General features: G+C 42.3%; 1 protein-coding gene across 6 annotated transcripts in view; it reads left to right on the top strand.

Moving 5' to 3' along the window:
* Positions 1 to 27,067, top strand: part of Arhgap17 (Rho GTPase activating protein 17) — a 156,527-nt gene that overhangs the window by 91,455 nt on the left and 38,005 nt on the right. For 3 of the 6 annotated variants that reach the window (XM_045130878.1, XM_045130877.1, XM_045130875.1), the window contains exons 4-9: positions 5,067 to 5,140; positions 7,072 to 7,183; positions 7,408 to 7,484; positions 12,141 to 12,252; positions 17,480 to 17,548; positions 17,700 to 17,793. In XM_045130878.1, the coding sequence (XP_044986813.1) occupies positions 5,067 to 5,140; positions 7,072 to 7,183; positions 7,408 to 7,484; positions 12,141 to 12,252; positions 17,480 to 17,548; positions 17,700 to 17,793 (538 nt within the window). Of the gene's footprint in view, positions 1 to 5,066; positions 5,141 to 7,071; positions 7,184 to 7,407; positions 7,485 to 12,140; positions 12,253 to 17,479; positions 17,549 to 17,699; positions 17,794 to 27,067 lie in introns of those variants that run through there. The other 3 variants (XM_045130879.1, XM_045130876.1, XM_045130880.1) reach the window with 2 other exon arrangements.

Below are 27,067 nucleotides of genomic sequence, written 5' to 3' on the forward strand. Positions count from 1 at the left end.
ATGATAGGCAAGCACTTTACCAACTGTGCTATATCCCCAGCCCGCTTTTGCTTTCTAGGTTACATGCAGCAGAAGATGGTTCCTTTTCCAATAGTTTTTTTTTTTCTTCTTTTGAGGTAGGGTCTCACTCTAGCCCAGGCTCATCTGGATCTCACTCCGTAGTCCCAGGCTGTCCTTGAACTCACAGTGATACTCCTACCTCTGCCTCGCAAGTTCTGGGAGCTTGAGTTTGAGGGGTTAATTACCATGGGGAGTCCTGGCAGTGGAGCCCAGGGCCAGGGTGTTTTTGTTCTTTCTGCCACTATGAGCCACTGTAGTGTGTGTTGCTGGCCTGATGATGAGGTGACACTACTCTCCCCACACTCCTGTATTTTGAACTGTCCAGAAATTCTTTTAATTTGTATTGTGGAGTTGTCCCAGGAGGCTGTGAATCCTAGCAAGCAGAAAACAGAATTTATTCACTGTTGATTTTCTTACTCCTTGCACAGGGGTATATTAGGTACTTGCCTGCCTGATGTGTTCACAAATAGTTAATGAATGAATCCTTTTTTTTTTTTTAATTTAGTAGTGTCTTGCTCTAGTCCAGGCTGACTTAGAATTCACTAGGTAGTTTCAGGGTGGCCTAGAACTCACGGTGATCCTCCTATCTCTGCCTCTGATGAGTGCTAGGATTAAAGGTGTATGCTATCATACCCAGCTCTTCCAGTGGTTTGTTTTTTTTTTTTAACTTTTCCCCTTTTAGTCTGAATAACTTATTTTTATTTATTTTAACTTTGTTTATTGCTTTTTTTGTTTTTTGGGGGGTAGGGTCTCATTCTAGCTCAGGCTGACCTGGAATTCACTATGTAGTCTGAGGGTAGCCTTGAATTTATGGCAGTCCTCCTACCTCTGCCTCCCAAGTGCTGGGATTAAAGGAGTGCACCACCATGTCTGGCTATTTTAATTTTTTATTAACAACTTCCATACCTGTAGATAATATACCATGGTCATAATCCCCTCCCAATACTCCTTTTCCCTCTTCTCACATCTCCCTATCACTGAATTCCTTCTTTGCAATTAGTCTGTGTTCTATTTTGATGCCATCATTTTTTTCCCTGCTATTGTTCAGGTCTTACAGTGTCATCCACTGTAAGATCTTGAATATCAAAGCCACTTTGTGTCTCAGTGACAGTGTTGTAAGTAATCCTTTCTGCCTTTTGCTCTTACATTTTTTGCTCCACCTCTTTTGCAATGGCCCCTGAGCCTTGAAAGATGTGATAGAGATATCTTACTTAGTGCTGACCACTCCTCCAGTGGTTGTGTTCGTAAGCCTTTGGCAATGGAAATTCCTTCCCATCTCATTGATTTGTATCAAGTCATAGTCTTCGTTCAAGAACATTCCATCTACTCTGGTCACCATGGGCTGCCGGTGAGGGTGGATGGGAAGGTGGGATGATTGATTGTCTTGGCTTGAGAGCCTGGGCTGTGACCTGCCTTGGGCTGACAGGCCTCACTGGGACTGAGGTAGATCCCAGAGAAAGCGGGTTTCTGTGGCAGAGAGGAAGGATGTACTCAGGGAGGACTGTCCAGTGTCCACCTCAGCATGCCATTCAGAGCATTCTAGTCCTCAGGTGCCACTATGCCACATTAAAAGTGTCAGTTCAGTGGCACACTGGCAAGACAGGGCTCACTGTTTCATGTGTCACCCACACATCTCAAAATGAAGACCTTGTATGCAAATATCTATGTAACTTCTTGTGAATTTCCCACAGACATTTATAGGGTACCTTGGCCACGGGGATTCCCCCCACCTTGCACAATAGTTAGGGTTCTGCAATTGTGTAAATCAAGAGTGAGTATTACAGGAATGCTTGTGCTGGTCCACCCCTCAGAACCAGACCCAGCCACTGGTTATGCCCCCACCATTCTACTTATTCTGTCCTTGGCATCTGCTCTGCTTACCCCTTACTCTTGTCTCTAGACGTCCTGTGCTTCTCTGGAAGTCATACTTTCTGGAGCAACTGCTGTTTTCTTGGCTCCTAGATGTGCTTATGCCAGTTGACTTCAAAGCCATTTCCACCAGGAATAAAGCTCTGACCCCAGCAGTCCATAGCACAGCCAGCCTTTTTCCTTCTGTTTTGACACTTGAATCTGTTTATCCTTTTACACAGGAAACAGTAGGTTATCTCATAGTTCCTTTCATTTGCCCCCCACCCCCACCCTCTGCCTAATAAGGCTAGTAAGCAAGCCCTGGGATTCTTTCTGTGAGTGTCCTATAAATTCCTCACCTCTGACTCATCACCATCTTCTCCTTAAGACAATACCTGATTACCTTGCACACCTAGACTGTCTAGTCTGTCCTGATGGTCACCTTCCAAACTGCATTTCCTTATGTACTATCCCTCCTCTCTAGTCTCATCCATTTGATCACCAAAGTCAGTTGCTGGTTGTGGGAAGATGAATGCTGAATGTTCTGTAGTGCCTGGTGAAATCACTGGACACAAAGAAGTCCTTGAAATGCTAGGGGGATCTCTTTTGAGGATAACTGCTAGTTGCCATTGCCTGGGATACAGTCCAAGCCCTTTAGCATGACTTAAACCCTTTGCACTGTATTCCATTTTGTCTTACCAGCTTTGTTTCCTTGCTTCCTCTCATTCCACAACAGTCCAGCCACATAATACCCAACAGTCCCTAAATAGTGTCACTGTCATTCATACAGCTGTGTCCTTTCCTGTTATCTCCTTTGAGGTGCTGTCCATCTGTCATACTAGTTCATTAAAAGCAAATAATATTCATCAAACACCTACTGTGTATGAGTGCTAGAGATGTAAAATGAATATAACATCATTGCTCATGGTCTGGTGGGGTGGTGCATGCTGATGGGTAATTAGCTAAATAAAATGAGCTTTTAGGGTTTTATAGGAGAATTAGAATTGAACAGCAAACAAAGAGGTGCTTTGACTGTAAAGATGGGACGTACAGATTGTGGTGGAAGTGCTGCCTATAGCCGGAGCAGACGTGCTAGGTCTCCCTTTCTGAAACCTAGTGCTTTACCTTTCTTTTTCAAGTTTGAGCAGAAGTGTGAAATGCAAGTGTTGAGAAGGAAAAAGGGTTATCATGACAAGGCTGAGAGAAGATGGGAGCCATTAAGAGAGATCATTTAATGTGAACAAAGTCCTTAGGCTTCCAGGAAACACAAATGGAGCTCCTGAAGGCCCACTGGAAGCAGTGGAGCTCCGGGTGGCCTTTATTAGATCTAGAGTGACCTTGTTTTTATTTTTATTTTTTTGAGGTAGGGTCTCACTCTAGCCCAGGCTGACCTGGAACTCACTCTAGTCTCAGGCTGGCCTCAGACACATGGCAGTCCTCCTACCTCTCCCTTCTTTGTGCTGGGATTAAAGGTGTATGCCACTATGCCCATCTAATTTTCTTGTTTTGAATAGGTTTACAATGACCTAGTCATTCACAGTATATGAAAGCACATACATGAAGTCTCTTCAGCTCTTTCTAGACTCTGCTTCCTCCTTCAGAGTTACCAGTATCAGCACTTTCTTGACTAGCCTTCCAGAAATATCTCAATGGCATAAATCTATCAGGTGGAGCCCTTTGTAGTCAGAAAAGTCAAGTGACATGCAGAATGTGTCTTTGATCTTAGTGTCCTTTCTATTGGAAAGGGAAAATAATGTGTGTCATTACAGAATGAAAAGCATTCTTAACACCATAGTGCTAAGGCCAATCATATGTTGCTTTTCAGCCCTCGTCCATCAGTAGTATAAAGGTGTAGAACTAGCTTGGACCATTGGCCTTCAATGTCAAGGCCTGCATTCCTTCCCTGTCTGGAATGCCTGGCTGGCCATTTCACATTTAGTCCTGAGTTCTCTAGTCAGGTGGTCTGGGGATGTTGCTGTTTCTATCAAAACAAATTTGATAGGAAAAGTTTGAGTTTTGTGCATAAAACAGCACAAAAATTTGGCTTGAGAGATAGATGAAGCCCTTGCCACTCAAGCCTGAGTACTTAGGTTTGATCATTAGACCCCCATGTAAAAAGCTGGAAGCTAGCCAGGCATGGTGGCACATACCTTTAACGCTTGGGAGGCAGAGGTAGGAGGATCGCTGTGAGTTCCAGGTCAGCCTGTGACTACAAAGTTAGTTCCAGGTAAGCCTGGAATAGAGTGAGACTCTGTCTGGGTGTGGGGAGCTGGAAACTGCAACAGGCTTCTGTAATCTCCCAACGCTGATGGTGAGATGGGAGGCAGAGACAAGAGACTTTCCCAGAAGAACTCTGTGAGCACAGAAAAAAAGAAGAGCAGAACAAGATCAAGAGCAACCCTGCCTCAAGTTAGGTGGAATAGTGAGATTGGGTCCACACACATACCATGGTATACATGTGCCCACACACTCTTTCACAAACAAAAATAAATGATTAAAGAACACAACAAAAGTTTAGATATTGTGCTAGATAATTTTAGATTTTTAAAGCTAGATTTTAGGATTATAGCCAAATTAAGACTCAGTCTAAGATAGTCTAGACAAAGTTAACATTGAGCTTTTTATTGTATTGACCTGTGATAATCACTTGGAGAATAAGATCTCTGATGGATGATCTGTGCATAGAACATAACCCAGAAATCTGAAATCTAACTTGCTCTGAAGTGTGGACCTTTCTGAGTACAGACTTGACACTCAAACCACTTCAGACTTGGAAGCATTTCAGTTTTTATATTAAGAATGTTCAATAGTGAAGACTGTGCAAATGTTTTAAAGCCCCCCCAAACACCAAAATTTGAAACACTTTTGGTCCCTACTCAACTTGTATGTGCTGATTAGTAACCGTAACAGTAACAGTAACAGTAACAGCAGCCAGAGCATCTGACAGGAATTTGGTCAAAGCCCTAAAGATTCACGGGATGAAGTTCCACAGCTCAAACCTGTGAGACTAGAGCAAGAACCAGAACCCTCTGTCTCTTTCTGACTTGTTCAGTTTGCATCAGGGAAAGGTCACTAGTAGAGATCTGCAACTGACCACTGAGAATGGATGTCAAATAGCAACAAGCTTTAAAAATCTACATTGGGTCTTTGTCTTCCAGAAAAAACTTCCTGTGACGGCTCTCGCTCAGAATCTGCAGGAAGCGTCTGCCCAGCTAGAAGACTGTCTGCTGGGGTAAGAGCTCATGCACATAGAAAGCTGGAGCATGACAGTGGGGCTTATCCACCAGGGGAGGCTTAGGTCCTTGGGAGAAAACACCCAAGGTGCTAGGCCACTGGGAGGACTTTCTGTAGTGGGAGCCTGGCTAAAGTTGGGTGGAGAAGGAGCCACACTGGTGACTAGAAGGTCAGTATGTTCTTTTCTAAGCTGGTAAACAAACTTGCCACAGGGTTACAACCCTGATCAGTCTCTTGTCACTTCTATTAAGTGTGACCAACAAAGTGTCATGGTGACTAACCCTCAACCACAGCCTAAACACAAGGGACCAATAAATGTTCAACTAAGCTGGCTCTGGGCTTCCCAATTCTCATTTCAGAACCATTCTTTTAAAAAATATTTTATTATTTATTTATTTATTTGACAGAGAAAGAGACAGAGAGAGAGTGAGAGAGTGGGTGTGCCAGTGCTTTCAGCCACTGCGAACAAACTCTACACGCATGCATCCCCTTATGCATCTGGCTAATGTGGGTCCTGGGGAATCAAACTTGGGTCCTTTGGCTTTGCAGGCAAATGCCTTAACCACTAAGCCACCCCTCCAGCCCTTGCCCATTCTTTTAAGAGAATGGTTTTCTCCCCTTCTTTACCCACTTCCTCTGTGGCATCTGCCACATTGGGTGCCCTTATCCTGTCCAGCCTGCACAGGTTTCTGTGTTTTCACTTGCGTGTATCGTTACCATTATCCTCATACCAGTGATGGTGACACTGTGCCAGTCCTGTGCTGAGGCCTGTCCATGTATTGGCTCATTAGCTCATGGCAGCCCAGGAAGCAGTTAGTGCTCATGCTTCCATTTTATAGATGACAAGAGATGGTAAAATGACATGACAAGAGAGGGTAAGGAACTTGCCCGAGAGCACACGTGTTGCAAAACAGAAAACCTGTCTTCAAATTCAGGCAACTTCACTGTGCTTCCATGACTACTTCATAACATGTCACACAGCTAGCTGGAGGGACAGGGTGCCTAGGAAAAGAGAAAGGTAGGACATAGACAGGGTTTTACACATTTACATGCATACTATGTGTGTGACATCAGTTGTGTGTTCACAGGAAAACAAAAGAAGCATGATTTTCATATAGACAGTGTTCACGGCCCTCAAATGTAATGTATGACCTTTTGCACACTTTAAAAGATTTTCAGGGTATTTTGATAATACTTGGTTTCATCTGGGCTTGGTGACACATGCCTTTAATTCCAGCACTCAGGAGGCAGAGATTGGAGGATCACTATGAGTTCCAGGTCAGCCTGGGCTAGAGTGAGACTCTGCTTATCTAAAAACAACAACAACAAAAATACTTGGTTTCACCTGGCTTGAGAACCTATTCTTCTGTAAGTTGTGATTTCAGTGTTCACAACTCATCCCTGCCCCTATAAAGTCTGTGCCAGAGAGGGTCATTTTCCCCTCTTGTCCCTTCCTCTCTGTCAAGAGCTGCGTGTATTCAAGGTATACAGTCTACCATTCAGCTGCCTCTCTGTCACTGTCATTTTTATTTAGGCAAGTCTTTTTTTTTTTTTTAATGCAAGAGAGGGAGTATGGATTAGCATGCCAGCCACTGTAATTGAACACTAGACACAAGTGCCACCTTGTGTGCATGTGTGACCTTGTGCACATGTGTCACCTTGTGTGTCTGGCTTATGTAGGACCTGGAGAAAAGAACATGGGTCCAGGATTTGCAGACAAGCATCTTAACCACTAAGCCATCTCTCCAGACCTTATTTTTATTACAAAGCACTGTGTCTTAGGCAATATCCTACATGCATAGCATTTTAAAAGCTTTATTAAGTAGTGCTCTACTGTATTCCTGTCAGAAAGTAGGCAGAGATGCAGCCACATGACAGCTTCGTGCCTGAGTTAACCATCATGTGGCTGTTGGTGTCTTGTTCCTATAGGAAGATGCTGGAGACATGCGGGGATGCTGAGAATCAGCTGGCTCTGGAGCTGTCTCAGCATGAAGTCTTTGTTGAGAAGGAGATTGTGGATCCTCTCTACGGCATAGCAGAGGTGGGTACTCATGCTGCCCAGCATGGAAGCAGGCTGGATGGTTAATGGTTCACAAGTCTAAAATTTTAACAATAACTAGCAACTTTAATATAGTCTTCTCTTGGGAAATAAATTGAAAATACAGAAGTTTGTGCCAAAGCAAAAAACTTGCAGATGGATATTGTTTCTCGAAGCATTAAACCAAAATTCGCTTGTGCCTCCATTGGGCATGACTCTTTTTCCAGGTGGAGATTCCTAACATCCAAAAACAGAGGAAACAGCTCGCCAAGTTGGTGTTGGACTGGGATTCTGTCCGAGCTAGGTAAGTAAACTAAAGAAAAGTAGCAATTTATAGTGGGATGATTATATCACATCCTGAGTATGCATAACCACCCTCACTATGGACAAGACTGCTGAGAAAACAGAATGAAAGTCACGCATTTGAACTATTGACTAGGTTATAGCCTTTGACCTCTCTCCCAAAAGTGGAAGTGAGTATGTTGTTAAGACATCCGGTCTTGAGTAAGTCACCAGAGAAAGGAAACAAAAAGACCCAAGAAAAACTAAGTAAATGTGTTTAATGGGAGAGGGGTGGGCACTGACAGTTCTGAGAGAACAACTCTGCTGTCCTAATAGCTTCTGAGGGTCCCGCCAGGTCTCAACCCTGACACTCATAATTACTTTCCACCAACAAGAAATGCTGTGTTCACAAGGAAGGTGACTCTTGTAAACAACCTTTAATGACTAGGTCTACAGAGCTGCTCAGCTGTTGGTTGACATGTGCAGTGGAGCCTGAAGTGGCCTGGGGCAAAACTGCCACCTCAGCTCTGTCCTTAGCACAGAGTTTCCCTGTGATTTGCTTTGTTCTGGAGCTCTGAGAACTGGAAATAGGGAAGTATCACCTACTGACCAGGCCTGTCTCAAACTGCATCACAATGGCTTACAAACTTCTGTAAAAGACCATATAGGAAATATTTTCAGCTTTACAAACCAGATTTGCCTGTTGTCACCCCCTTCACTCTGTCACAGGACAAAAGCAGCCTTGGAGCCGAGGGAGTGATCAAAGATGAGTGTTTGCCTATCACAAATAACCCTACATTCCATTCTCAGTATTGCAAAAATAAGATCAAAAGAAGCATGGATCATGCGTAGGTGAATATTCATGGCAGTGTGCCAATAAAACTTTATTTACAAAAGAGTGTCTTTGCTGCCCCTTCTTCCCAGTGATTCCAGTCCTCACTGGTTCTATGAAGAAGACAGATGGATCTCGATTTAGCAAGCCCACTCTGGTGCAGCTGCCCTTTCAGAGTTCCGTAAGATGTTTTGATCACAGGTATAGAACATGGCTGTGCCAGTGCTGCATCTCTGTTTCTCAGATGCCACTGAGTATTTGCATTGCTGACTTAATATTTGCTTACTTCATTGGAAATAAGCTCCATCTCATTAAATACACATGCCAGTAGTTGTGATGTGTCCCGGTTTAAGAAATGGGGTGATAAGAGGTCCATCGAGGCATACAGTCATGATAAAAAATAATAGTGTGGTTATCCAGTCAGAGTATCACTTATTAGACATTTAGTACATGCTAGGTTTTAATCTCCATAAATTACATGTTAGCTCATTTGACTCCCCACTGGCCCTGCCCATTTTTTCTTCTATTTTCCATGGATATTGTTTGCCTTACACTTTGTGCTAGACACTGAACTCACAGGCCTCCTCACTGCCAGTTGGAGGGAGCCAGGATTAGGGCTGATTCTGAGAAGAGGCTTGTTTTAATGGTCCAGGGAGGGACCTGCATTTGTTCTCTTTATACCTTTCTGCATGCTTTAGAGATAACAAAGAGCTAAGATTCTAATGGCAACATCTATATGTATGTGACAGACAAGACCAGGGACTGTCAGACTGTGCCCAGTGCATTTTTGCTCAGGAGAAGTAAGAATTTATTTTTATTTATTTAATTCAGTATATATATATACACATACATACATACATACATACATACATACATATAATTCATTTTTTTATTGACAACTTCCATAATTATAAACAATATCCCATGGCAATTTCCTCCCTCCCCCTACTTTCTCCTTTGAAACTTCACTCTCCATCATATCCCCTCTCCTTCTCAATCTCTCTTTTATTTTGATGTCATGATCATTTCTTCCTAGTATGTCTTGTGTAGGTAGTGTTAGGCACTGTGAGGTCATGGATATCCAGGCCATTTTGTGCCCGGAGGAGCATGTTATAAGGAGTCCTACCCTTCCTTTGGCTCTTACATTCTTTCAGCCACCTCTTCCACAATAGACTCTGAGCCTTGGAAGGTATAATAGAGATTGCAATACTGAGCACTCCTCTGTCACTTCTTAGCACTGTGATGCCTTCTGAGTCATCCCGAGGTCACTGCCATCTGAAAAGAGAAGTTTCTCTAGTCAAGAGTGAGAGTAGCATTAATATATTGGTATGAACATGAAGAGAAGTGCTTACTGGGCAGTTTGGTAAGCATAGGATATACATTTAACCAGATACTAGCATATGTTACACCCCTATGGCTCATGACTACCTCTGTTGTAGGTTTTCAGTATCAGGGATATATTCAATCCCATGGAGGAGGCCTCCAGTCAAATCAGAAAGTGGTTGGTTTTCCCCATAACAGATGTGCCACTATTGCACCTGTTGGTTCATTTGGCCTGGCTGGCCAGAATTTTTTTTTTTTTTTTTTTTTGAGGTAGGGTCTTGCTCTAGACTAGGCTGACCCAGAATTCACTGTATAGTCTTGGGCTGGCCTCATACTCAAAATGATCCTCCTGCCTCTGCCTCCCAAGTGATGCTAGGATTCTCAGTGGGAGAATGTTTTATTGGTTAATCAGGCAAGGTTGTACATGCCTCTTACTAGACCTAGATGAGCAATATTATAGACTTCTGCTCACCAGGACTCATGTATGTGGGTCCCATACATCCCAGTCTGGCTTTGATTCACCCTGTAGTTGAGGATGACCTTGAAGTTGATCCTCCCGTCTCTGCTTCCTAAAAGCTGGGATTACTGGCATAAGCCATCATATCCAGTTTATGCAGTGCTGGGGTTCAAACCTAGGAATTGGTGCATGCTATGCTAGGTAAGTATTCATCCTGAGTCCTTCAACACTGTTCTTTAAAAAGCTTTTTTTTGTGGTCTGGAGAGATGGCTTGGTGGTTAAGGCTAAGCCTAAGGACTCATGTTCTAGTCTCCAGATCACACATTAGGCACACACACAAAGGTGAGGTAGGTGCAAAGTTGAACATGCCCATTAGGAGGTGTAAGTGTCTGGGGCTCAATTGCAGTTGATGAGGCCATGGTGCACTAATTCTCTCTCTCTCTGGTTTTCTCTCAAAAAGAAAAAAAGGGTGGGGGGAAGCTTTTTTGTTTATGTGTATGAGTGTGTGTGCGTGCACTCATGCCAGGGTCTATGGCTGCTGCTAACAAATGCCCATCTGGCTCTTTGTGGGTGGCTAGAGAATTGAAACTGGGTCAGTAGGCTTTGCAGGCAAGTGCCTTTAATTGCTGAACCACTTCTCCAGCCAATACTGACTCTTTTTGTTGTTGTTGTTTGCTTTTTTGTTTGTGTGGTTTTAAAAATATTTTGCTTTATTTATTTGAGAGAGAAAAATAGGCAGGGAAAGAGAGAGAGAATGGATGCTATAGGGCCTCCAGCCCCTGCAAACTAACTCCAGATGCATGTACCCCCTTGTGCATCTGGCTTACATGGGTCCTGAGGTATCAAACCTGGGTCATTTGGCTTTGCAGGCAAGCACCTTAAATACTAAGCCATTTCTCCAGCCCATGTTTTGCTTTTTTGAGGTAGGGTCTCACTTTAGTCCAAGCTCACTTGGAACTCATGCTGTAGTTCCAGGCTGGCCTTAGACCCACAATGACCTGCCTACTTCTGCCACCTGAGTGCTGGGATTATAGGTGTGTGCCACCATGCCAACACTGTTCTTGGTCTTACTCATTTGGTTAACTAAAGTAGGTCCTGGAGAAGCAGAAGCAGTTGAACATTTCTTTACCTTTACTTACTCCTATAGCTTTTCTGAGGGAAAACAGTAAGTAGTGTTAGGTAGGAATCTATGATGTGGATACATGCATACATGTGTGCTTGTGCTCTCTGTTATACCTTATTTTAGTTCTGCAAAGCAGACAATATTCATCATTTTTATTTATACATAAGGCAGCTGAGACCCAGAGATAGTAGGTCAGTAACTTAACAGGGTCACACAGTTGGGGCTATTCTTCCAACTTGAACATGTCTTTTTCTAAGATCTGTGCTCTTCTTAAATACAGCACTGACAATTCTGCTTTTGTGAACTTGCTGAAGCCTTTCTGTGCATCATATTGGTAATGTCTGTATTTAAATTGGAAGTGTAACAAACGTCCATGGAAGCAGACATATTTATACTCAAACAGATGGTCAAAGCGTAATTAGAAACCACAAAAATTGTTGAGGGTCGTTATTCCCTCGTATTCCCTGTACTATCACTATATATATTTGGGATGCTTTCTTAGCCACATTATTGAAATTTTGGCATTTATCTATTATAAGCAATTACAGGTCACAAAATAGAACAGGAAGATGCAACACAAGGAGTCCTCAAGTAAGTCATTGTTGTGAGGGGACCGGGGAACATTCTCGATCAAAGCAGGAAGGCAAAGGGATGCTTCATGGCAAGGATTCAGTGACTGGACACTGCAGAAGTGTCTCCACTGGCTGCTTCAAGTGGTATTTCTGTAACACAAGGGATGCTTGCTTGTGCTTAGAGCAGTCAGCTGCCCCAGCATTGAGTCTTGTTGGGGAGATGCTAGTGAATGTGTTAGCTTGCTTATTCAGTGCTACATGAGCTTACTAGAGAGAAGCAGGCATCCTGGCTATTGACACTCATTCCTGGAAGAATTTTGGGGATGGCTCTGCCTCCAGAAGTCCTGACTCATTTACACTCTGTTTTGCAGATGGAACCAAGCACACAAGTCTTCAGGAGCCAACTTTCAGGGACTTCCATCCAAAATAGATACTCTAAAGGAAGAGATGGATGAAGCTGGAAATAAAGTAGAACAGTGCAAGGTATGAGGAGTCCCTTTCAGTGTGGACCATAATTGCAGTTTATTGCTTCTTGTAAATGATAGGTAAAAGGTCTAATGATGTAAACTATTTACTTAATATGTTGTATAATTCTTGTCAGAATGCTTTGGTTATAAAAATGGTTTTTATTTTCTTCTTTCTTATCCAGCACTATACATTATTTTGTAATCAAAATATTATTTTTAAAAATTCGGGCTGGAGAGATGGCTTAGCGGTTAAGCGCTTGCCTGTGAAGCCTAAGGACCCCGGTTCGAGGCTCGGTTCCCCAGGTCCCACGTTAGCCAGATGCACAAGGGGGCGCACGCGTCTGGAGTTTGTTTGCAGAGGCTGGAAGCCCTGATGCGCCCATTCTCTCTCTCTCCCTCTATCTGTCTTTCTCTCTGTGTCTGTCACTCTCAAATAAAAAAAAATTAAAAAAAATATTATTTTTAAAAATTCAAGTGTTATATTTAAGAAAAATGTAACTAGGCTTATCTAAAACACAGAAAAGATTAATGAAAGAGAGGATGGGGCTGAAGGGATGGCTCAGTGGGTAAGACTGCTTGCTCTGCAAGCAGGAGGACCTAAGTTTGATTCCTAATACCCACATAAAAAGTTGGGCATGAGCTGGGTGTGTGGTGCATGCCTTTAATCCCAGCACTCAGAGGCAGAGGTAGGAGAATTGCCAGGAATTCGAGGCCACCCTGAGAGTACATAGTGAATTCCAGGTAATACTGAGCTAGAGTGAGACCCTACCTTGAGAGAGAGGGAGAGAGGGGAAAAAAAAAAAAAAAAAAAAAAAGCTGGGCATGGCTGCTCATGTCTGTAACCCCAGTTTTGACAGGGGGCAGAGGTAGAGCAGTGGAGCACAAGAAGAAGAAGATTGCTGGGGCTCTTTGGTCAGTCAGACTAACTGAAAAATGGGAAGTACCAGGTCCAAAGAGAAACTGTCTCAGGCAAACGATTGATAGATGAAGATACCCCATGTCTTCCTTGAGCCTTTGCATATGCTCACACTAGGGTGCACATTTGCACACATACATGTGCACACTACACACATGAGATGGAAGGGGGAAGATCACAGTAAGACTTATACAAAAAATAAAATGGCAGACAATAGGTATAAAAACAGATGTGTATAATGTTTTCTAATACAAATATTATAGTATTTAATCTAGAGTAAATTGGTCATATGCAAATCGGGAAGGGACTGGGCGTGGTGGTACACACCTTTAATCCCAGCGCTTGGGAGGCAGAGGTAGGAGGATCACTGAGTTTGAGGCCACCCTGAGACTACACTACAGAGTGAATTTCTGGTCAGCCTGGTAGACCCTACCTCAAAAAATAGAAAAGCAAATTGGGAAGAATCACCTTAAATTTTTTTAAGTTTTTATTTATTTATTTGAGAGCAACAGAGAGCTAAAGAAGCAGATAGATAAGAGACTGGGCCCTCCAGGGCCTCCAACCGCTGTAAACAAACTCCAGACGCTTAAGTCACCTTGTGCATCTGGCTTATGTGGGTCCTGGGGAATCGAGCCTGGAACCAGGGTCCTTAGGTTTCACAGGCAAGCCCTTAACCACTAAGCCATCTCTCCAGCCTAGGAATCACTTTTAAAATGCTGCTTGAATAGTTACTTTGTAACTTGGGAAAAATGTAAGCTTTTGTCTTATAAATGCTAGATTCAGATTGAATAGGTGATAAATGGTATTGTTCTCTGTGCATCAAATTATATGAATAGGTGTTTATCCCAAATGTTACTGAAAGTGGTAAAGAAATGGTACTTTGATGAGTCTCAGTCTTCACCTTAGGCAGTTCTCTTCTCATTCATCTTTTCCAAAAATGGCCTATTTGTTCTGCTAGATGGATATAAGAACTATTATGTTTTAGTTTATTCATGCCATGCTATAATTCCTCCTTTAAGATAGCAAATATTGCTGGGTATGGCAGCACATATCTTTTTTTAAATTTATTTTTATTTTTATTTTTTTAATTTTTATTAGAATTTTCCGTGATTATAAAAAAAATCCCATGTTAATTCCCTCCCCCCCCCACACTTTCTCCTTTGAAACTCCATCCTCCATCATATTACCTCCCCATAACAATCATTGTACTTACATATATATAATATCAACCTATTAAGTACCCTCCTCCCTTCCTTTCTCTTCCCTTTATGTCTCCTTTTTAACTTACTGGCCTCTGCTACTAAGTATTTTCATTGTCACGCAGAAGCCCAGTCATCAGTAGCTAGGATCCATATATGAGAGAGAACATGTGGCGCTTGGCTTTCTGGGCCTGGGTTACCTCACTTAGTATAATCCTTTCCAGGTCCATCCATTTTCCTGCAAATTTCATAACTTCATTTTTCTTTACCGCTGAGTAGAACTCCAGGTGTGTGCCCTTTTGATTCCCCAAAACCCATGTGAAGCCAGATGCACAAGGTGGCTCATGCATCTGGAGTGGCTAGAGACCCTTGAGTGACCATTCTCTCCTCTCTCTTAAATAAATAAAAATACTTAACTTTTTTCATCTTGGTTTAACTTTGATAGGTCATTTCTTAGGTTTTCCAGTTTGGTAGATTATAGGTTTTAGAAGTATGTCTTTGTGATACTGTCAACTTCATTGTTATCTGTTGTAATGTCTCCTTTTTCATCTAATATTATTGATCAGAGCCTTATCTCTCCTTTGATTAATTTTGCTAATGGTTTATCCATCTTACCTTTTCAAGGAACCACCTCTTTGTTTCATTGATTCTTTAATTTAATTCTAATTTTAATTGTATGTATTAGAGAAAGAAAGAGAGACAGAAAGAATGGGCATTCCAACAGGGCCTCCAGCCAGTGCAAACAAACTCCAGACACATGTGTGACCTTGTGTACCTGGCTTACATGGGTCCTGAGGAATCGAACCTGGGTTCTTTGGCCTTGTAGGCAAGTGCCTTAACCACTAAGCCATCTATCCAGCCCTCATTGATTCTTTTAGTTTTTTAAAATCTCTGTTTCATTGATTTATTGTTTACTTTTTTGTGGTCTCAATGTGGCCTCAAACTCATAGTGATCCTCCTATCGCAGCCTCCTGAGCGCCATTGGGATCAAAGGTGTGTGTTATCATGCCTGACTTCACTGCTTTATTTATTTGTGAAACAGAGGGAGGGAAGGTGAGGGGGGGGAGGTGGAGAAGGAAAAAAAATTGTGCATCTGTCTTATGTGGGTCCTGGGGAATCAAACCTGGGTTCTTTGGCTTTGCAGACAAGTGCCTTAACTGGTAAGCCATCTCTCCAGCCTGTCTTGGCTTCATTGTTTTTATTCTATTTTTTTGGTTTTTCGAGGTTAGGTCTCACTCTAGCCCAGGCTGACCTGGAATTCACTATGGAGTCTCAGGGTGGCCTCGAACTCATGGCAAGCCTCCTACCTCTACCTCCCCAGTGCTTGGATTAAAGGCGTGTGCCACCATGCCCGGCTTTTCATTGATTTTTGACCTCATCTTTTCTTTACATAATTTAAATAACTTATTTTTTTATTGATAACTACCAAAATTGTAGACAATAACCCATGGCTAGCCTTTTTTGTTTGTTTGTTTTTTGAGGTAGGGTCTTACTCTAGCTCAGGCTGACCTGGAATTCACTATATAGTCAGGGTGGCCTCGAACTCACAGTGATCTTTCCTCTGCCTTCCTAGTGTTGGGATTAAAGGCATGAGCCACTATGCCCAGCTTCATGGCTAATCTTAATGATTTCTTTTTTGATACTTCTGGGTTTGGTTTGTCTTGTTTTTCCAAGGCCTTCAGATGCATCATTAATTTGTTGAGATCTTTTTTTTTTTTTTTTTAATAATGTAGGTACTTTGAACTGTAAACTCCTCTCTTAGAATTTCCTTCATTGTATCCTATAGACTTTGTTGTGTTTTCAGGTTTTTCAGTTTTAGGATTTTTTTTTTTTTTTTTTTTTTTTCGAGGTAGGGTCTCACTCTAGCTCAGGCTGACCTAGAATTCACTTGAGTCTTAGGGTGGCCTTGATCTCACGGTGATCCTCCTACCTCTGCCTCCACAGTGCTGGGATTAAAGGTATGTGCTACCACACCTGGCAGTTGTAGAAAATTTTTTATTTCCTTCTTGATTTCTTCAGTGATCCCATTATTATTCAGTAGTATGTTATTTAATCTCCATGGGTTTGTGTATTTTCTGCCATTTTTCTTGTTAATTTCCAGCTTTATTGCAATGTGGTCAGATAAAATATAATGAGTTGACTTAGTTTTATTGTACACTTGGTAGATTGTTTCTTTAATCTGTGTGAAGTGCCCTTTATTGTTTCTGATTAATTTTGACTTGACATTTATTTTGTCAGTTATTAGAATAGCAGCTTCTGCTTGTTTCCTGCTTCCATTTGCTTGGGATACCTTTTTCTGCCCTTTCACCCCTTAGGAGGTCTGTCTTTGCTGTTGAGGTGGTTTCTTGAAGATAGAAAAAGGATGCATTCTGTTTTCTGATCCAGTCTGATAGTCTTTTTGGGGGGATGGGGGCTGCTAAGGTCTCACTCTAGCCCAGGCTGACCTGGATATCAATCTGTAGCCCCAGACTGGCCTTGAACCCACAGCTATCCTACCTCTACCTGGGACTAAAGGCATACACCTCTACACCCGGCTGTCTGTGTCTTTTGTTTGGGGAATTGAGACTATTAATACTCAGTTATTGAAAACTGGGAGTTAATCCCTGTCATGCTGATGCTTTTGTAGTGGTTAACTTCTCATTGGTTTTTGTCTTCAGGGTCTGGCATTCCTCCACTTGATCTGTTCTGTCAATGATGTTCACCATGGAGCTTTTTGTTTAGCTGGCTATACTTTCATTTCCAGCTTCATTTCAGTTTGATTTTACTTTGGGAGTTCTAGCTCTTTGTGAAATTCCATTTTCATATCCAGGCCTTGGATCTTGGATGTGAGCTTCTATACCTGGCCCTTCCACACTTCGAAAGATGTATGTATGTATATATGTATGCATGCATGTATGTATGTACGTGCACATGTACATAAAGGCCTCTTGCCCCTGCAAATGCACTCCAGATACATGTGATTTTTGCATCTGGCTTTACATTAGTACTGGGGAATCAAACCTGAGAAGCACCTTTAATTGCTGGGTCATTTCCTAGGACTCTTCATCACTTCCTTAAGAACTCATGGAGGTTATTCCCATTTTCTTCCACTGCTTTTTAATAACTTATCTTCTCTTCCATTAACCCAGGATCAACTTGCAGCAGACATGTACAGCTTCATGGCCAAAGAAGGAGAGTACGGAAGATTCTTTGTAACGGTAAGCACCTTCCCTTGACAATATCAATGCATTGTAAAAAATTTAGTCATTTTGGCTTTTTTTTTTTTTCAAAACAGTTCATTTTCAGTTTTGCTCAGCCATTGTGTGTGTGTCCATCCAATGCTAACATTACTTTTGTTTTTGAATGTGGGTCTGTTCTCAGTTATTAGAAGCCCAAGCAGATTACCATAGAAAAGCATTAGCAGTCTTAGAAAAGGCCCTTCCCGAAATGCGAGCCCATCAAGGTAATGTAACCTGTGTGTTGGCTGATGCCTCCTTGCTCTGCTCCTTCGCCTGTCTTTGCCCTGACTCCTTTGCATGCATTTCCTTTGGATAAAGTCTCTCTGCTTAGGAGGGTACCATTTCTCAGCATAATTTCATCTTTCTTGCTGCATCTTCTAATTTCTTCCAAACCCAAATTAACATACTAATGAAACATTAGTCCTTTTGAAATCTTCAGTTGAAAACTGTCCCCTTGGAGGCGTGTAATTTTTTCTGTTTTCTGTCTCTTATGGACTTGAAAAGTTGTGTCATCCAATTATCCTTTTCCAAAACAGTAATTTGTTCCACAGGGTTTAGTTCTGGCCCTGTGTCTTCACGAGCACCCATCTGTTCTAGAAAAGGCAGTTCATACTCCCCAGGGGAGAAGTTTGCAAACCAGCCCTTGATGCCATGCCATCAATCACTTTCTAAATGTGATCAGGTCACAAGGCCATGCCACCTCTTATAGAGCCTTCTCTGTCTTATGTGGGGCTTCTGGTCTTGTCAGCACTGACCTCTGGCCTTTCGTACTGAAGCACATGGCAGAAGCACATTCCTCTGAGGTTTAACTTTAAGTTGGATATTTAAAGCTCCCCTTCTCACCCTTATCCCGGCTCTTGCTTCTGCCTTCCCATCAGTGTTGATCAGCAGACATGCAGAAGGTGTTGAGGCAGAAATTCTTGTTATCTTTGGATTAGCCTGCATTTGTTTCTCAGAGTCCATAGTGGATTGGCTCCAAGACCAAAATCCCAGTCATAGTGTTTGCATATAATCTCCCTATATCCTCCCATATACTTCAGTTTAAATTGTCTCCAGATTACGAACATCTAATATGATATAGGTGCTGCATAAAAATCATGGTTTTGCTGCTTTGTTTTGGGGGTAAAGACAAGAAAATAAAATCTGTACATATTCGGTATGGAACAGTTTTTTTTTTTTCTCTTTTATGTTTTGGTTCTAGGGTGGATCTCAGGGTCTTTCACTTGCAAGTCAGTTTCTTCACATTCACAATCTCTATAAAGATTTTTGCTCCTCAGTTGTCAAAACTGTAGGTGTGGAAACCAGATACTGAGGGTTGACTGTCCTGTGTTTGTCACATAGACCCACAGACACTGTGGGCTGGCCGCCCTGTATTTATCACCTAGACCCACAGATTTGGAGATCTGGCTATACTGTGTTTGTCATATAGACCACACATTGGGAGCTTACATCCCCTGCAGTCATTAGTATTGAACTGAAAATATACTCTAGCAAGGTGCCAAGTTTGGTGACCATGCGACTGTGCAAGATGCCAGTATGTAGTGCTCATGAATGTCTGTTCATTCTGTCCCCCTCAAATTTGCTGTCTTTTACCTCTCAATTTTAGGAGGCTTTTAGGGGTTCTTTTTGTGCCTAAAAGTTTTTAGATTAGGAATTGGTCAGTCTCTGTCTTGCTGACTGCATGGAGCTCTTGAGCATTCTCAGGTGTGGCAGTAAGTTTCTGTACCTAATCATTCTTGTAGGACAGGCTGCCCCAGGTTGTTAGTGATCTGGTTTTGTAGTTCATAGGTGATTGATTAAAATAGCAATTGTTCACTGTTCAAATGAAGATGCTGGCTGGTAAATTCAGAGCACCGCGAACATGTTTTGTGAGATGCCTGTGTAGATTGGGCCTTGTATGGGGAAATATGTAGACGTCATCATTTTATTTAGTCTTCGAATAGCAAAAGTCTAATCAGAAAGAGCACTCCAGGGCCTCCAGCCACTACAAACTAATTCAGGACACATGTGCCACTATGCACATCTGGCTAATGTGGGTGCTGGGGAAACAAACCTGGGTCCATAGGCTTTGCAGCAAAGCACCTTAATCGCTGTGCCACCTCTCCAGCCCCAGCTCGATATTTTATCCCTAGAGAAGTAAGTCAGATAGTCATGAGGAAGAAGAAAGAGTTCAGGAGGAAACATGGAAAGCTCGAGTGGGAGAGGCATGGTTGTGAAGGAAGTGTGCTTGCTTTTTTAGACTGCCCCCTTCACTGGTTGGAACACAACCCCTCCCAGCTACACCAGTTCTTGTATGACAGCCCCTGTTGATGTGTTGCTCACAGAAAGACTCAGCATATCTTTACAAAAATCGAGTCATTTGATGCTGCTTTTTCCATTCCTCTGGAGACTCTAATATCCATCTTCAGTCAGCTAGTGGGTATTCAGCCCCTGTCTTGAACCCAGTGCCTTAATTTTTGGTATTCATCATTTTTAAAAATCTTTTTATTTATTTATTTGACAGAGAAAGAGGGAGAGAGAGTGAGAGAATGGGCACTCCAGGGCCTCCAACCACTGTAAATGAACTCCAGACACATGTGCCCCCTTGTGCATCTGGCTAATGTGGGACTTGGGGAATCAAACCTCGGTCCTTTGGCTTTGCCAGCAAATGCCTTAACCACTAAGCCATCCCTCCAGCCCAGTCTTCATCATTTTTGGTAGGCTCTTTGAAAGACTCCTGTCCCTCTCCACCTTTCTAGCCCCTAACCCTTTACAGTGATCCTACTCCCACACTACTATTAAAAAAAAATTATTATCCTTCAACAAGCAGCAACCTCTTACCAGATCCTGGTAACTGACACAGCCTAGGTCATCTCTGTGTTGGTGAAACATTCTGCTTCAATTAAACAACTTCTTTAGGATTCTACATTTCTCTAATTTTACCCCACCCCATCAATCAGCCTCTTCTGAGACCTTGTCTCACTCCTCTGTCCTCACTTGCTCTATTCCTTAATCTACATTTTCCTAGAAATCCCTTTATTAGTACTGCCTTTTTCTAAACTATCCAGCTTTAAACCTGTGCTCCATTAAACCTTGCCTCTTGCATCCCTGTGGCTTCAGGTATTCTGCCTTTCTCCCTGTCCCCATTAGCCCTCTGTGCTCTCATCTTGTCAAGGAGCATCCAGACTCAATGCCTGTGCTGTCCCCAGCTCACTGTTCTCTTCCTGTGCTCTTGTCTGCTTCTTGAACACCTGAGTCCCCTCCTTTCTTACTTCCTTTGAGAAGCTTTTGCTAACCATTGCAGCCAATAGGGAGTTCTTTGTCTCCAACTTCTGACTTGCTTTCACATTGATGGTCTGTACCAGAAGTTGCAAACAGCCATAGCTTATTATAATTTATTCCATTATTTAAGAACCAGATGCTTTTAAAAATCCTGACTTCAGGCTTCTCTTGAGAGTTTCAAAGACCTGGTGACACCATGTGGAAACACTGATACAGCTCTGAGAGTGGCTGCAGCCAAGGGCTCCCAAGCCTGGCTCATGCACCCATGTCACCTCACTGGTTCCCTGTAAACTATGTTTGCGACCCTTGTCTATGCCATTGATTGCCATTTCTTTGCACATACGGCTTGCGTTGTTAATGGCTGTTACGTGTTTATGTGTGTGTGTCTTACATATTCTTCACAGTCCAAAGGTGGGGAATCCTTGTGAAGTTTATGTGCCTGGCACATTGCATGACTGCTCTTTGACAGCTTAGTACTTGAAGTGGAGTTTTCCTTTGAATTGTGTCTAGGTCAGAGGTTCTTATTCTTTTTTTTTTTTTTTTTTTTTTTTTTTTTGGTTTTTCAAGGTAGGGCCTCACTCTAGCCCAGACTGACCTGGAATTCACTATGTAGTCTCAGAGTGGCTTTGAACTCACAGCGATCCTCTTACCTCTCCCTCCAGAGTGCTGGGATTAAAGGTGTGCACTATTGTGCCTGGCTCAGAGGTTCTTACTTATAACCTCTGCCATTATTATGGTGGGACACACACTGCGTAATGATTACTAGACAAAAAAAATTTTTTTTTTTTCTATTCAAGGCATGGTCTCATTCTAGCTTATGCTGACCTGTAACTTACTTTTTAGCCCAGGATTATCTCAAACAAATTGTGTTCCTTCTTCCTCATCCTCCTGAGTGCTGGGATCAAAGGTGTGCACTACCATGCCTGAATGTTTACTAGAAAGTTTCTTTTTAACAATTTTAAACTTTTTATTGATAACCTCCATACACATAGGCAATATGCCATGATCATGATCCCCTCCCACCACCTTCCCTTTTCCCTTCTGAATACCACCTCCACTGATTTACTTCTCTGTTCCAACTAATCCCTCTGCTATTTTGATGTTATCATTTTATTTCCTCTTATTATGCAGGTCTTCTGTAGGTATCCTCAGCCACTGTGAGGTCATGAATACCTCAGCCACTTGTATCTAGAAGATAAAGTATTGCAAAGCACGTCTCCCCTTCTTTTGGCTCTTATATTCTTTCCACCACCTCTTCTTCAATAGTTGCTAAGCCTTGGAAGGTGTGATAGAGATGTCTCAGTGTTGAACACTCCACTGTCACTACTTCTCAGCAATTTGATGAGTTTTGAGTATCCCCAGTGATCACTGCTGTCTGAAAAGAGAAACCTCTTTCAAAACCAATTGGTCAGTATATTACTATTTTTAAAAATATTTTATTTTATTTATTTGACAGAAAAAGAGGGAAAGAGAGAGAATGGGCATGCCAGGGCCTCCAGGCACTGCAAATGAACTCCAGACATGTGTGCCCCCTTGTGCATCTGCCTAATGTGGGTCCTGGGGAATCGAACCTGGGTCCTCTGGTTTTGCAGACAAACACCTTAACCGCTAATCCATCCCTCCAGCCCTTTATTATGTTTTTTTATTTGACATTTTATTTTTTTTTACTTTTATTTTTGAAAACTTCCATAATTACAGACAATACACAATAATTCCCTCCCCTCTTCCACTTTCCCCTTCACAGATCAACTATCCATCATATCCCCTCCCTCTCTCAATTAATCTCTTGTTTTGATGCCATCATCTTTTCCTCCTGCTATAGGGTCTTGCGAAGGTAGTGCTAGGCACTGTGAGGTCATGGATATTGAGGCCAATTTGTGTCTGAACAGATGCCTTGTAAGCAGTCCCACCCTTCCTTTGGCTCTTGCATTCTTTTCACTACTTCTTCTGCAATGGACCCTGAGCCTTGGAAGGTATGATAGAGATGTCTCAGTGTTGAATACTCCTCTATCACTTTTTCTCAGCACTGTAGTGCCTTTTGGGTCATTCCAGTGGTCACCACCATCTGAAAAGAGAAACTTCTCTAATGAAAAATGAGAGGAGGGCCTGGAGAGATGGCTTTAGCAGTAAGGCATTTGCCTGCTAAGCCAAAGGATCCTGGTTTGGTTCTCCAAGTCCCATGTAAGCTAGATGCACACAGGGGTACATGCATCTGGCATTTGTTTGCAGTGGCTGGAGGCCCTGGCATGCCCATTCTCACTTTCTCCCAAATAAATAAAATATATATTTTTAACAAATGGGAGGAACATTAATATATTGGTATGAATGTTAAGAAATATGCTTACAGGGCAGGTTGCTGAGGGTAATATGTGCATTTAGCCAGAGAAGAATAGGTGTTACCCTCCTAAAGCTCATGACTTCTCCCACCATAGGCTTTTGATTAGGTTTTCAATACCAAATCTGTAATAAATGATGTCATAGAACAAATGGACCTCACAGATATATACAGAACATCCCTCCAAGTGCTGCAGAATCCACATGTTTTTCAGCAGCACATGGAAACATTCAACAAAATAGACCATATATTCATACACAAAGCAAATTTTAACAAATCCAGGAAAATTGCAATAACTCCTTGTACTCTTATCTGATCACAATAGGATTGAACTACAAATTAGCAACAAGGAAAACTATAGAGCATACCCAAAATCGTGGACACTGAATAGTACACTACTGAATGATGAATGGGCCATTGAAGAAATCAAAAAGGAGGGTTGGAGAGATGGCTTAACAGTTAAGGCACTTGCCTGTGAAGCCTAAGGACCCAGGTTCGATTCTCCAGGTCCTGCATAAGCCAGATGCACAATGGTGGCACATGCATCTGGAGTTTGTTTGCAGTCACTAGAGGCCCTAATGTGTCCATTCTCTCTCTCTCTTTCTCCTTCCCTCTCTCCCGCTTGCTCTCCTCTCTCTGTGTCTCTCAAATAAATTAATTAATTACATATTTTTTATAATTCTCAACAAAATAATAGAAAACAGAATACAAGAACACATTGAAAGATCATTCACCCCAATCAAGTAGGCTTTATCCCAGAGTTGCAGGGATGGTTCAACATATGCAAATTGATAAATATAATACACTATATAAAAGAACTGAAGGATAAAGTCATGTGTCATTTCAATAGATACAGAAAAGGTATTTGACAAAATCCAACATCCCTTCATGGTCAAAGTCTTAAAGAAACTGGGAATAGAAGGAACCTATTTCAACATGATAAAGGCTACTTATGACAAACCTACTAGAATTTTTTTTTTTTTAAATTTGAGAGTGACAGAAAGAGGCAGAGAGAGAGAGAGAGAGAGAGAGAGAGAGAGAGAGAGAGAGAGAGAATGAATGAATATGAATGGGCACACCAAGGCCTCCAGCCACTGCAAATGAGCTCCAGATGCATGCACCACCTTGTGTGTCTGGCTTATGTGGGTCTTGGGGAATTGAGCCTCAAACCCAGATCCTTAGGCTTCACAGGCTTAACTACTAAACCATCTCTCCAGCCCCATACTAGAAAGTTTTAAAGAAGACTGGAGTGTGGCCACCTCTCAGTGTTGTTGGAGCCTTTTGATTCTGCTTGAAAGTTTAGTCTAAAGGGCCTGAGAGATGGCTTAGCAATTAAGGCACTTGCCTACAAAGCCTACAGACCCAGGTTCAATTCCCCAGTACCCACATAAATCAGATGCACAAGGAGGTACATGTATCTGGAGATCATTTGTATTGGCTAGAGGGCCTGGCATGCCATATTCTTTCTTCCTTTCTTTCTCTGTGCTTTTTCTCCCTCTCTCTCTGTGTGTGTCTCTGTGAGTCAAATGAATAAATAAATAAAATATTTTTTAAAAGTTTAGTCTAGAGACACAAAAAGTTTTAGACAGGGCTGGAGAGATGGCTTAGCGGTTAAGGTGCTAGCCTGCAAAGCCAAAAGACCCAGGTTCAGCTCCCCAGGACCCACATAACCCAGATGCATAGGGGGTGCACACATCTGGAGTTCGTTTGCAGTAGCTGGAGGCCCTGGCATGCCCGTTCTCTCTCTCTCTCTCTGTCTCTCTCTCTCTCTCTCTCTCTCTCTCTCTCTCTCTCTCTCTCTGACTGCCTATTTCTGTATCTCTCTCTTAAATGAATAAATAAATAAATAAATGAATAAATAAATAAATAAATACTTAAGACAGAGTTTATTTAGCAAAGCAAAGACTCCAGGAGAGATTGGGGTGTGCTGTTTTGAAATGGGGGAAATAACACAGTGGGTTTTGAGCTTTGGATTTTTAAGTTTTCTTGTGTATTTGTGACATGGGTGGCATATTCATGCGGTAAGGAGACCCTATTCACCTTCCAAATTATGGTGGACCAGATCTCCCTTATAGAATGTGTCTTCCCATGGTCATCTAGAAAGGCTCACAAGGAGGAAGAGGATGCAGACCTCTGTCAGTGCACATGTATGGGAAAATGTCTTGCCCTTTAGTTTTGAAACCCATCTGAAGCCTCAAGGATGTTTCACCATAATGGGGGTACTCTAATCATCAGGAGACACAGCTACCAAAAATGCAGCTGAAGTTTTCTTAAGACACTCATATCTAACTCTTGTCTGTCTTTTTTAAATTTAAATTTAAATGTTTTACTTTTTTGAGATAGGGAATTCACTCTGTATTTTCCCGCTTGCCTCGAACTCACAGTGATCATCTTACCTCTGCATCCCACGTGCTGGAATTAAAAGTGCACCACCATGACTGGTATGTTTGTTTGTTTTTGAGGCAGGGTTTCACTCTCTCCAGGACTAATCTAGAACTCACTCTGTAGCCCAGCTGGCCTCAAACTCAGGGATATTCTTCTGCCTCAACTTCCCTAGTGCTGGGATTAAAAGCATGAATCAGAACATCTGGCTTCTAACCCCTTTTTTCTTTTTAAATTTTTTATTTATTTTAGATATAATGGGCATGCCAGGGCCTTTAACCACTGTCAACAAACTCCAGATGCATGTGTCACCTTGTTCATCTGGCTTATGTGGGTCATGGGGAATTGAACCTGGGTCCTTGGTCATTGCAGGCAAGTACCTTAACTGCTAAGCCATCTCTCCAACCCTAACCCCTTAAAAAAAAAACTTTTTGGAGATAACAAGAGACACAGAATTGGTGCACCAGTGCCCCTGCCACTGCACTCAAATTCCATATTTTTGTGCCACCTAGTGGGCATATGCAACCTTGTGCTTGCCTCACCTTTGTGTGTCTGGCTTACATGGGATATGGGGAGTCGAACATGGGTCCTGAGGCTTCGCAGGCAAGCATCTTAACCACTAAGCCATCTCTTCAGCCCCCAACTTCTTTTTAAGGTTCCTCCACATCCATGATTAAACTCATGACTATGGGTGTGGGAGTCTTTTCTCCCAGTGGCACCCCTCATTTCTATCACCAGCATCTTAGTGTCAGGCATACAGTGGACTCAGTGGTAGGTGTCCTCTGAATGGTTTTCATGTATCTTCTGAGGGAAGGGTTATGTGACCATTTTCAGCATGGTTTGACCATTGTTTGTTTAGATGAAAGATTGAGAGTAGAGCCAGGTGTTTTGGCTCATGCCTATAATCCCAGAACTCAGGAGGCTGAAGTAAGAAGATTGCCAGGGGTTTATGAATGCCAGGTAAGCATGAGCTAGAAGGAAACCCTGCCTCAAGGTAGACAAACAGGGCTGGAGAGATAACTTAACAGTTAAGGCGCTTGCCTACAAAGCCAAAGTACCCAGGTTCAGTTTCCCAGGATCCATGTAAGCCAGATGCACAAAGTGGCACATGCATCTGGAGTTCGCTTACAGTGGCTAGAGGCCCTGGTGTGACCATTCTCTCTCCCTCTTGTCTGCCTCTTTTTTTCAAATAAATAAATTATTTTTTTAAATTAAAAAGAAGGAATGAATGAATGTGTATGTGGCACAGTGGGTAAAGCATTTGTCATGCAAGCATGAGGACCTGAGTTCACATCCTCAGTACCCACATAAAATGCTGGCTTTGGCAGCCTGCCTGTAATTTCATTGCTAGGAAGATAAAGACAGGAGAGTCACTAGGGCTTGCTAGCTAGCTTGCGTAGTCCAATCACTGAGCTCTAGATTTAGTGAGAGACTCTGTCTCAAAAAAATAAAGTGGAGAGTAAGACATCCATTGTTGACCTCTGGCCTCCACACCTATGTACACACAGGTGCATGTGCAT

This window comes from Jaculus jaculus, chromosome 12 (genome assembly GCF_020740685.1).
Source record: "Jaculus jaculus isolate mJacJac1 chromosome 12, mJacJac1.mat.Y.cur, whole genome shotgun sequence".
NCBI classification, from domain to species: Eukaryota; Metazoa; Chordata; class Mammalia; order Rodentia; family Dipodidae; genus Jaculus; species Jaculus jaculus.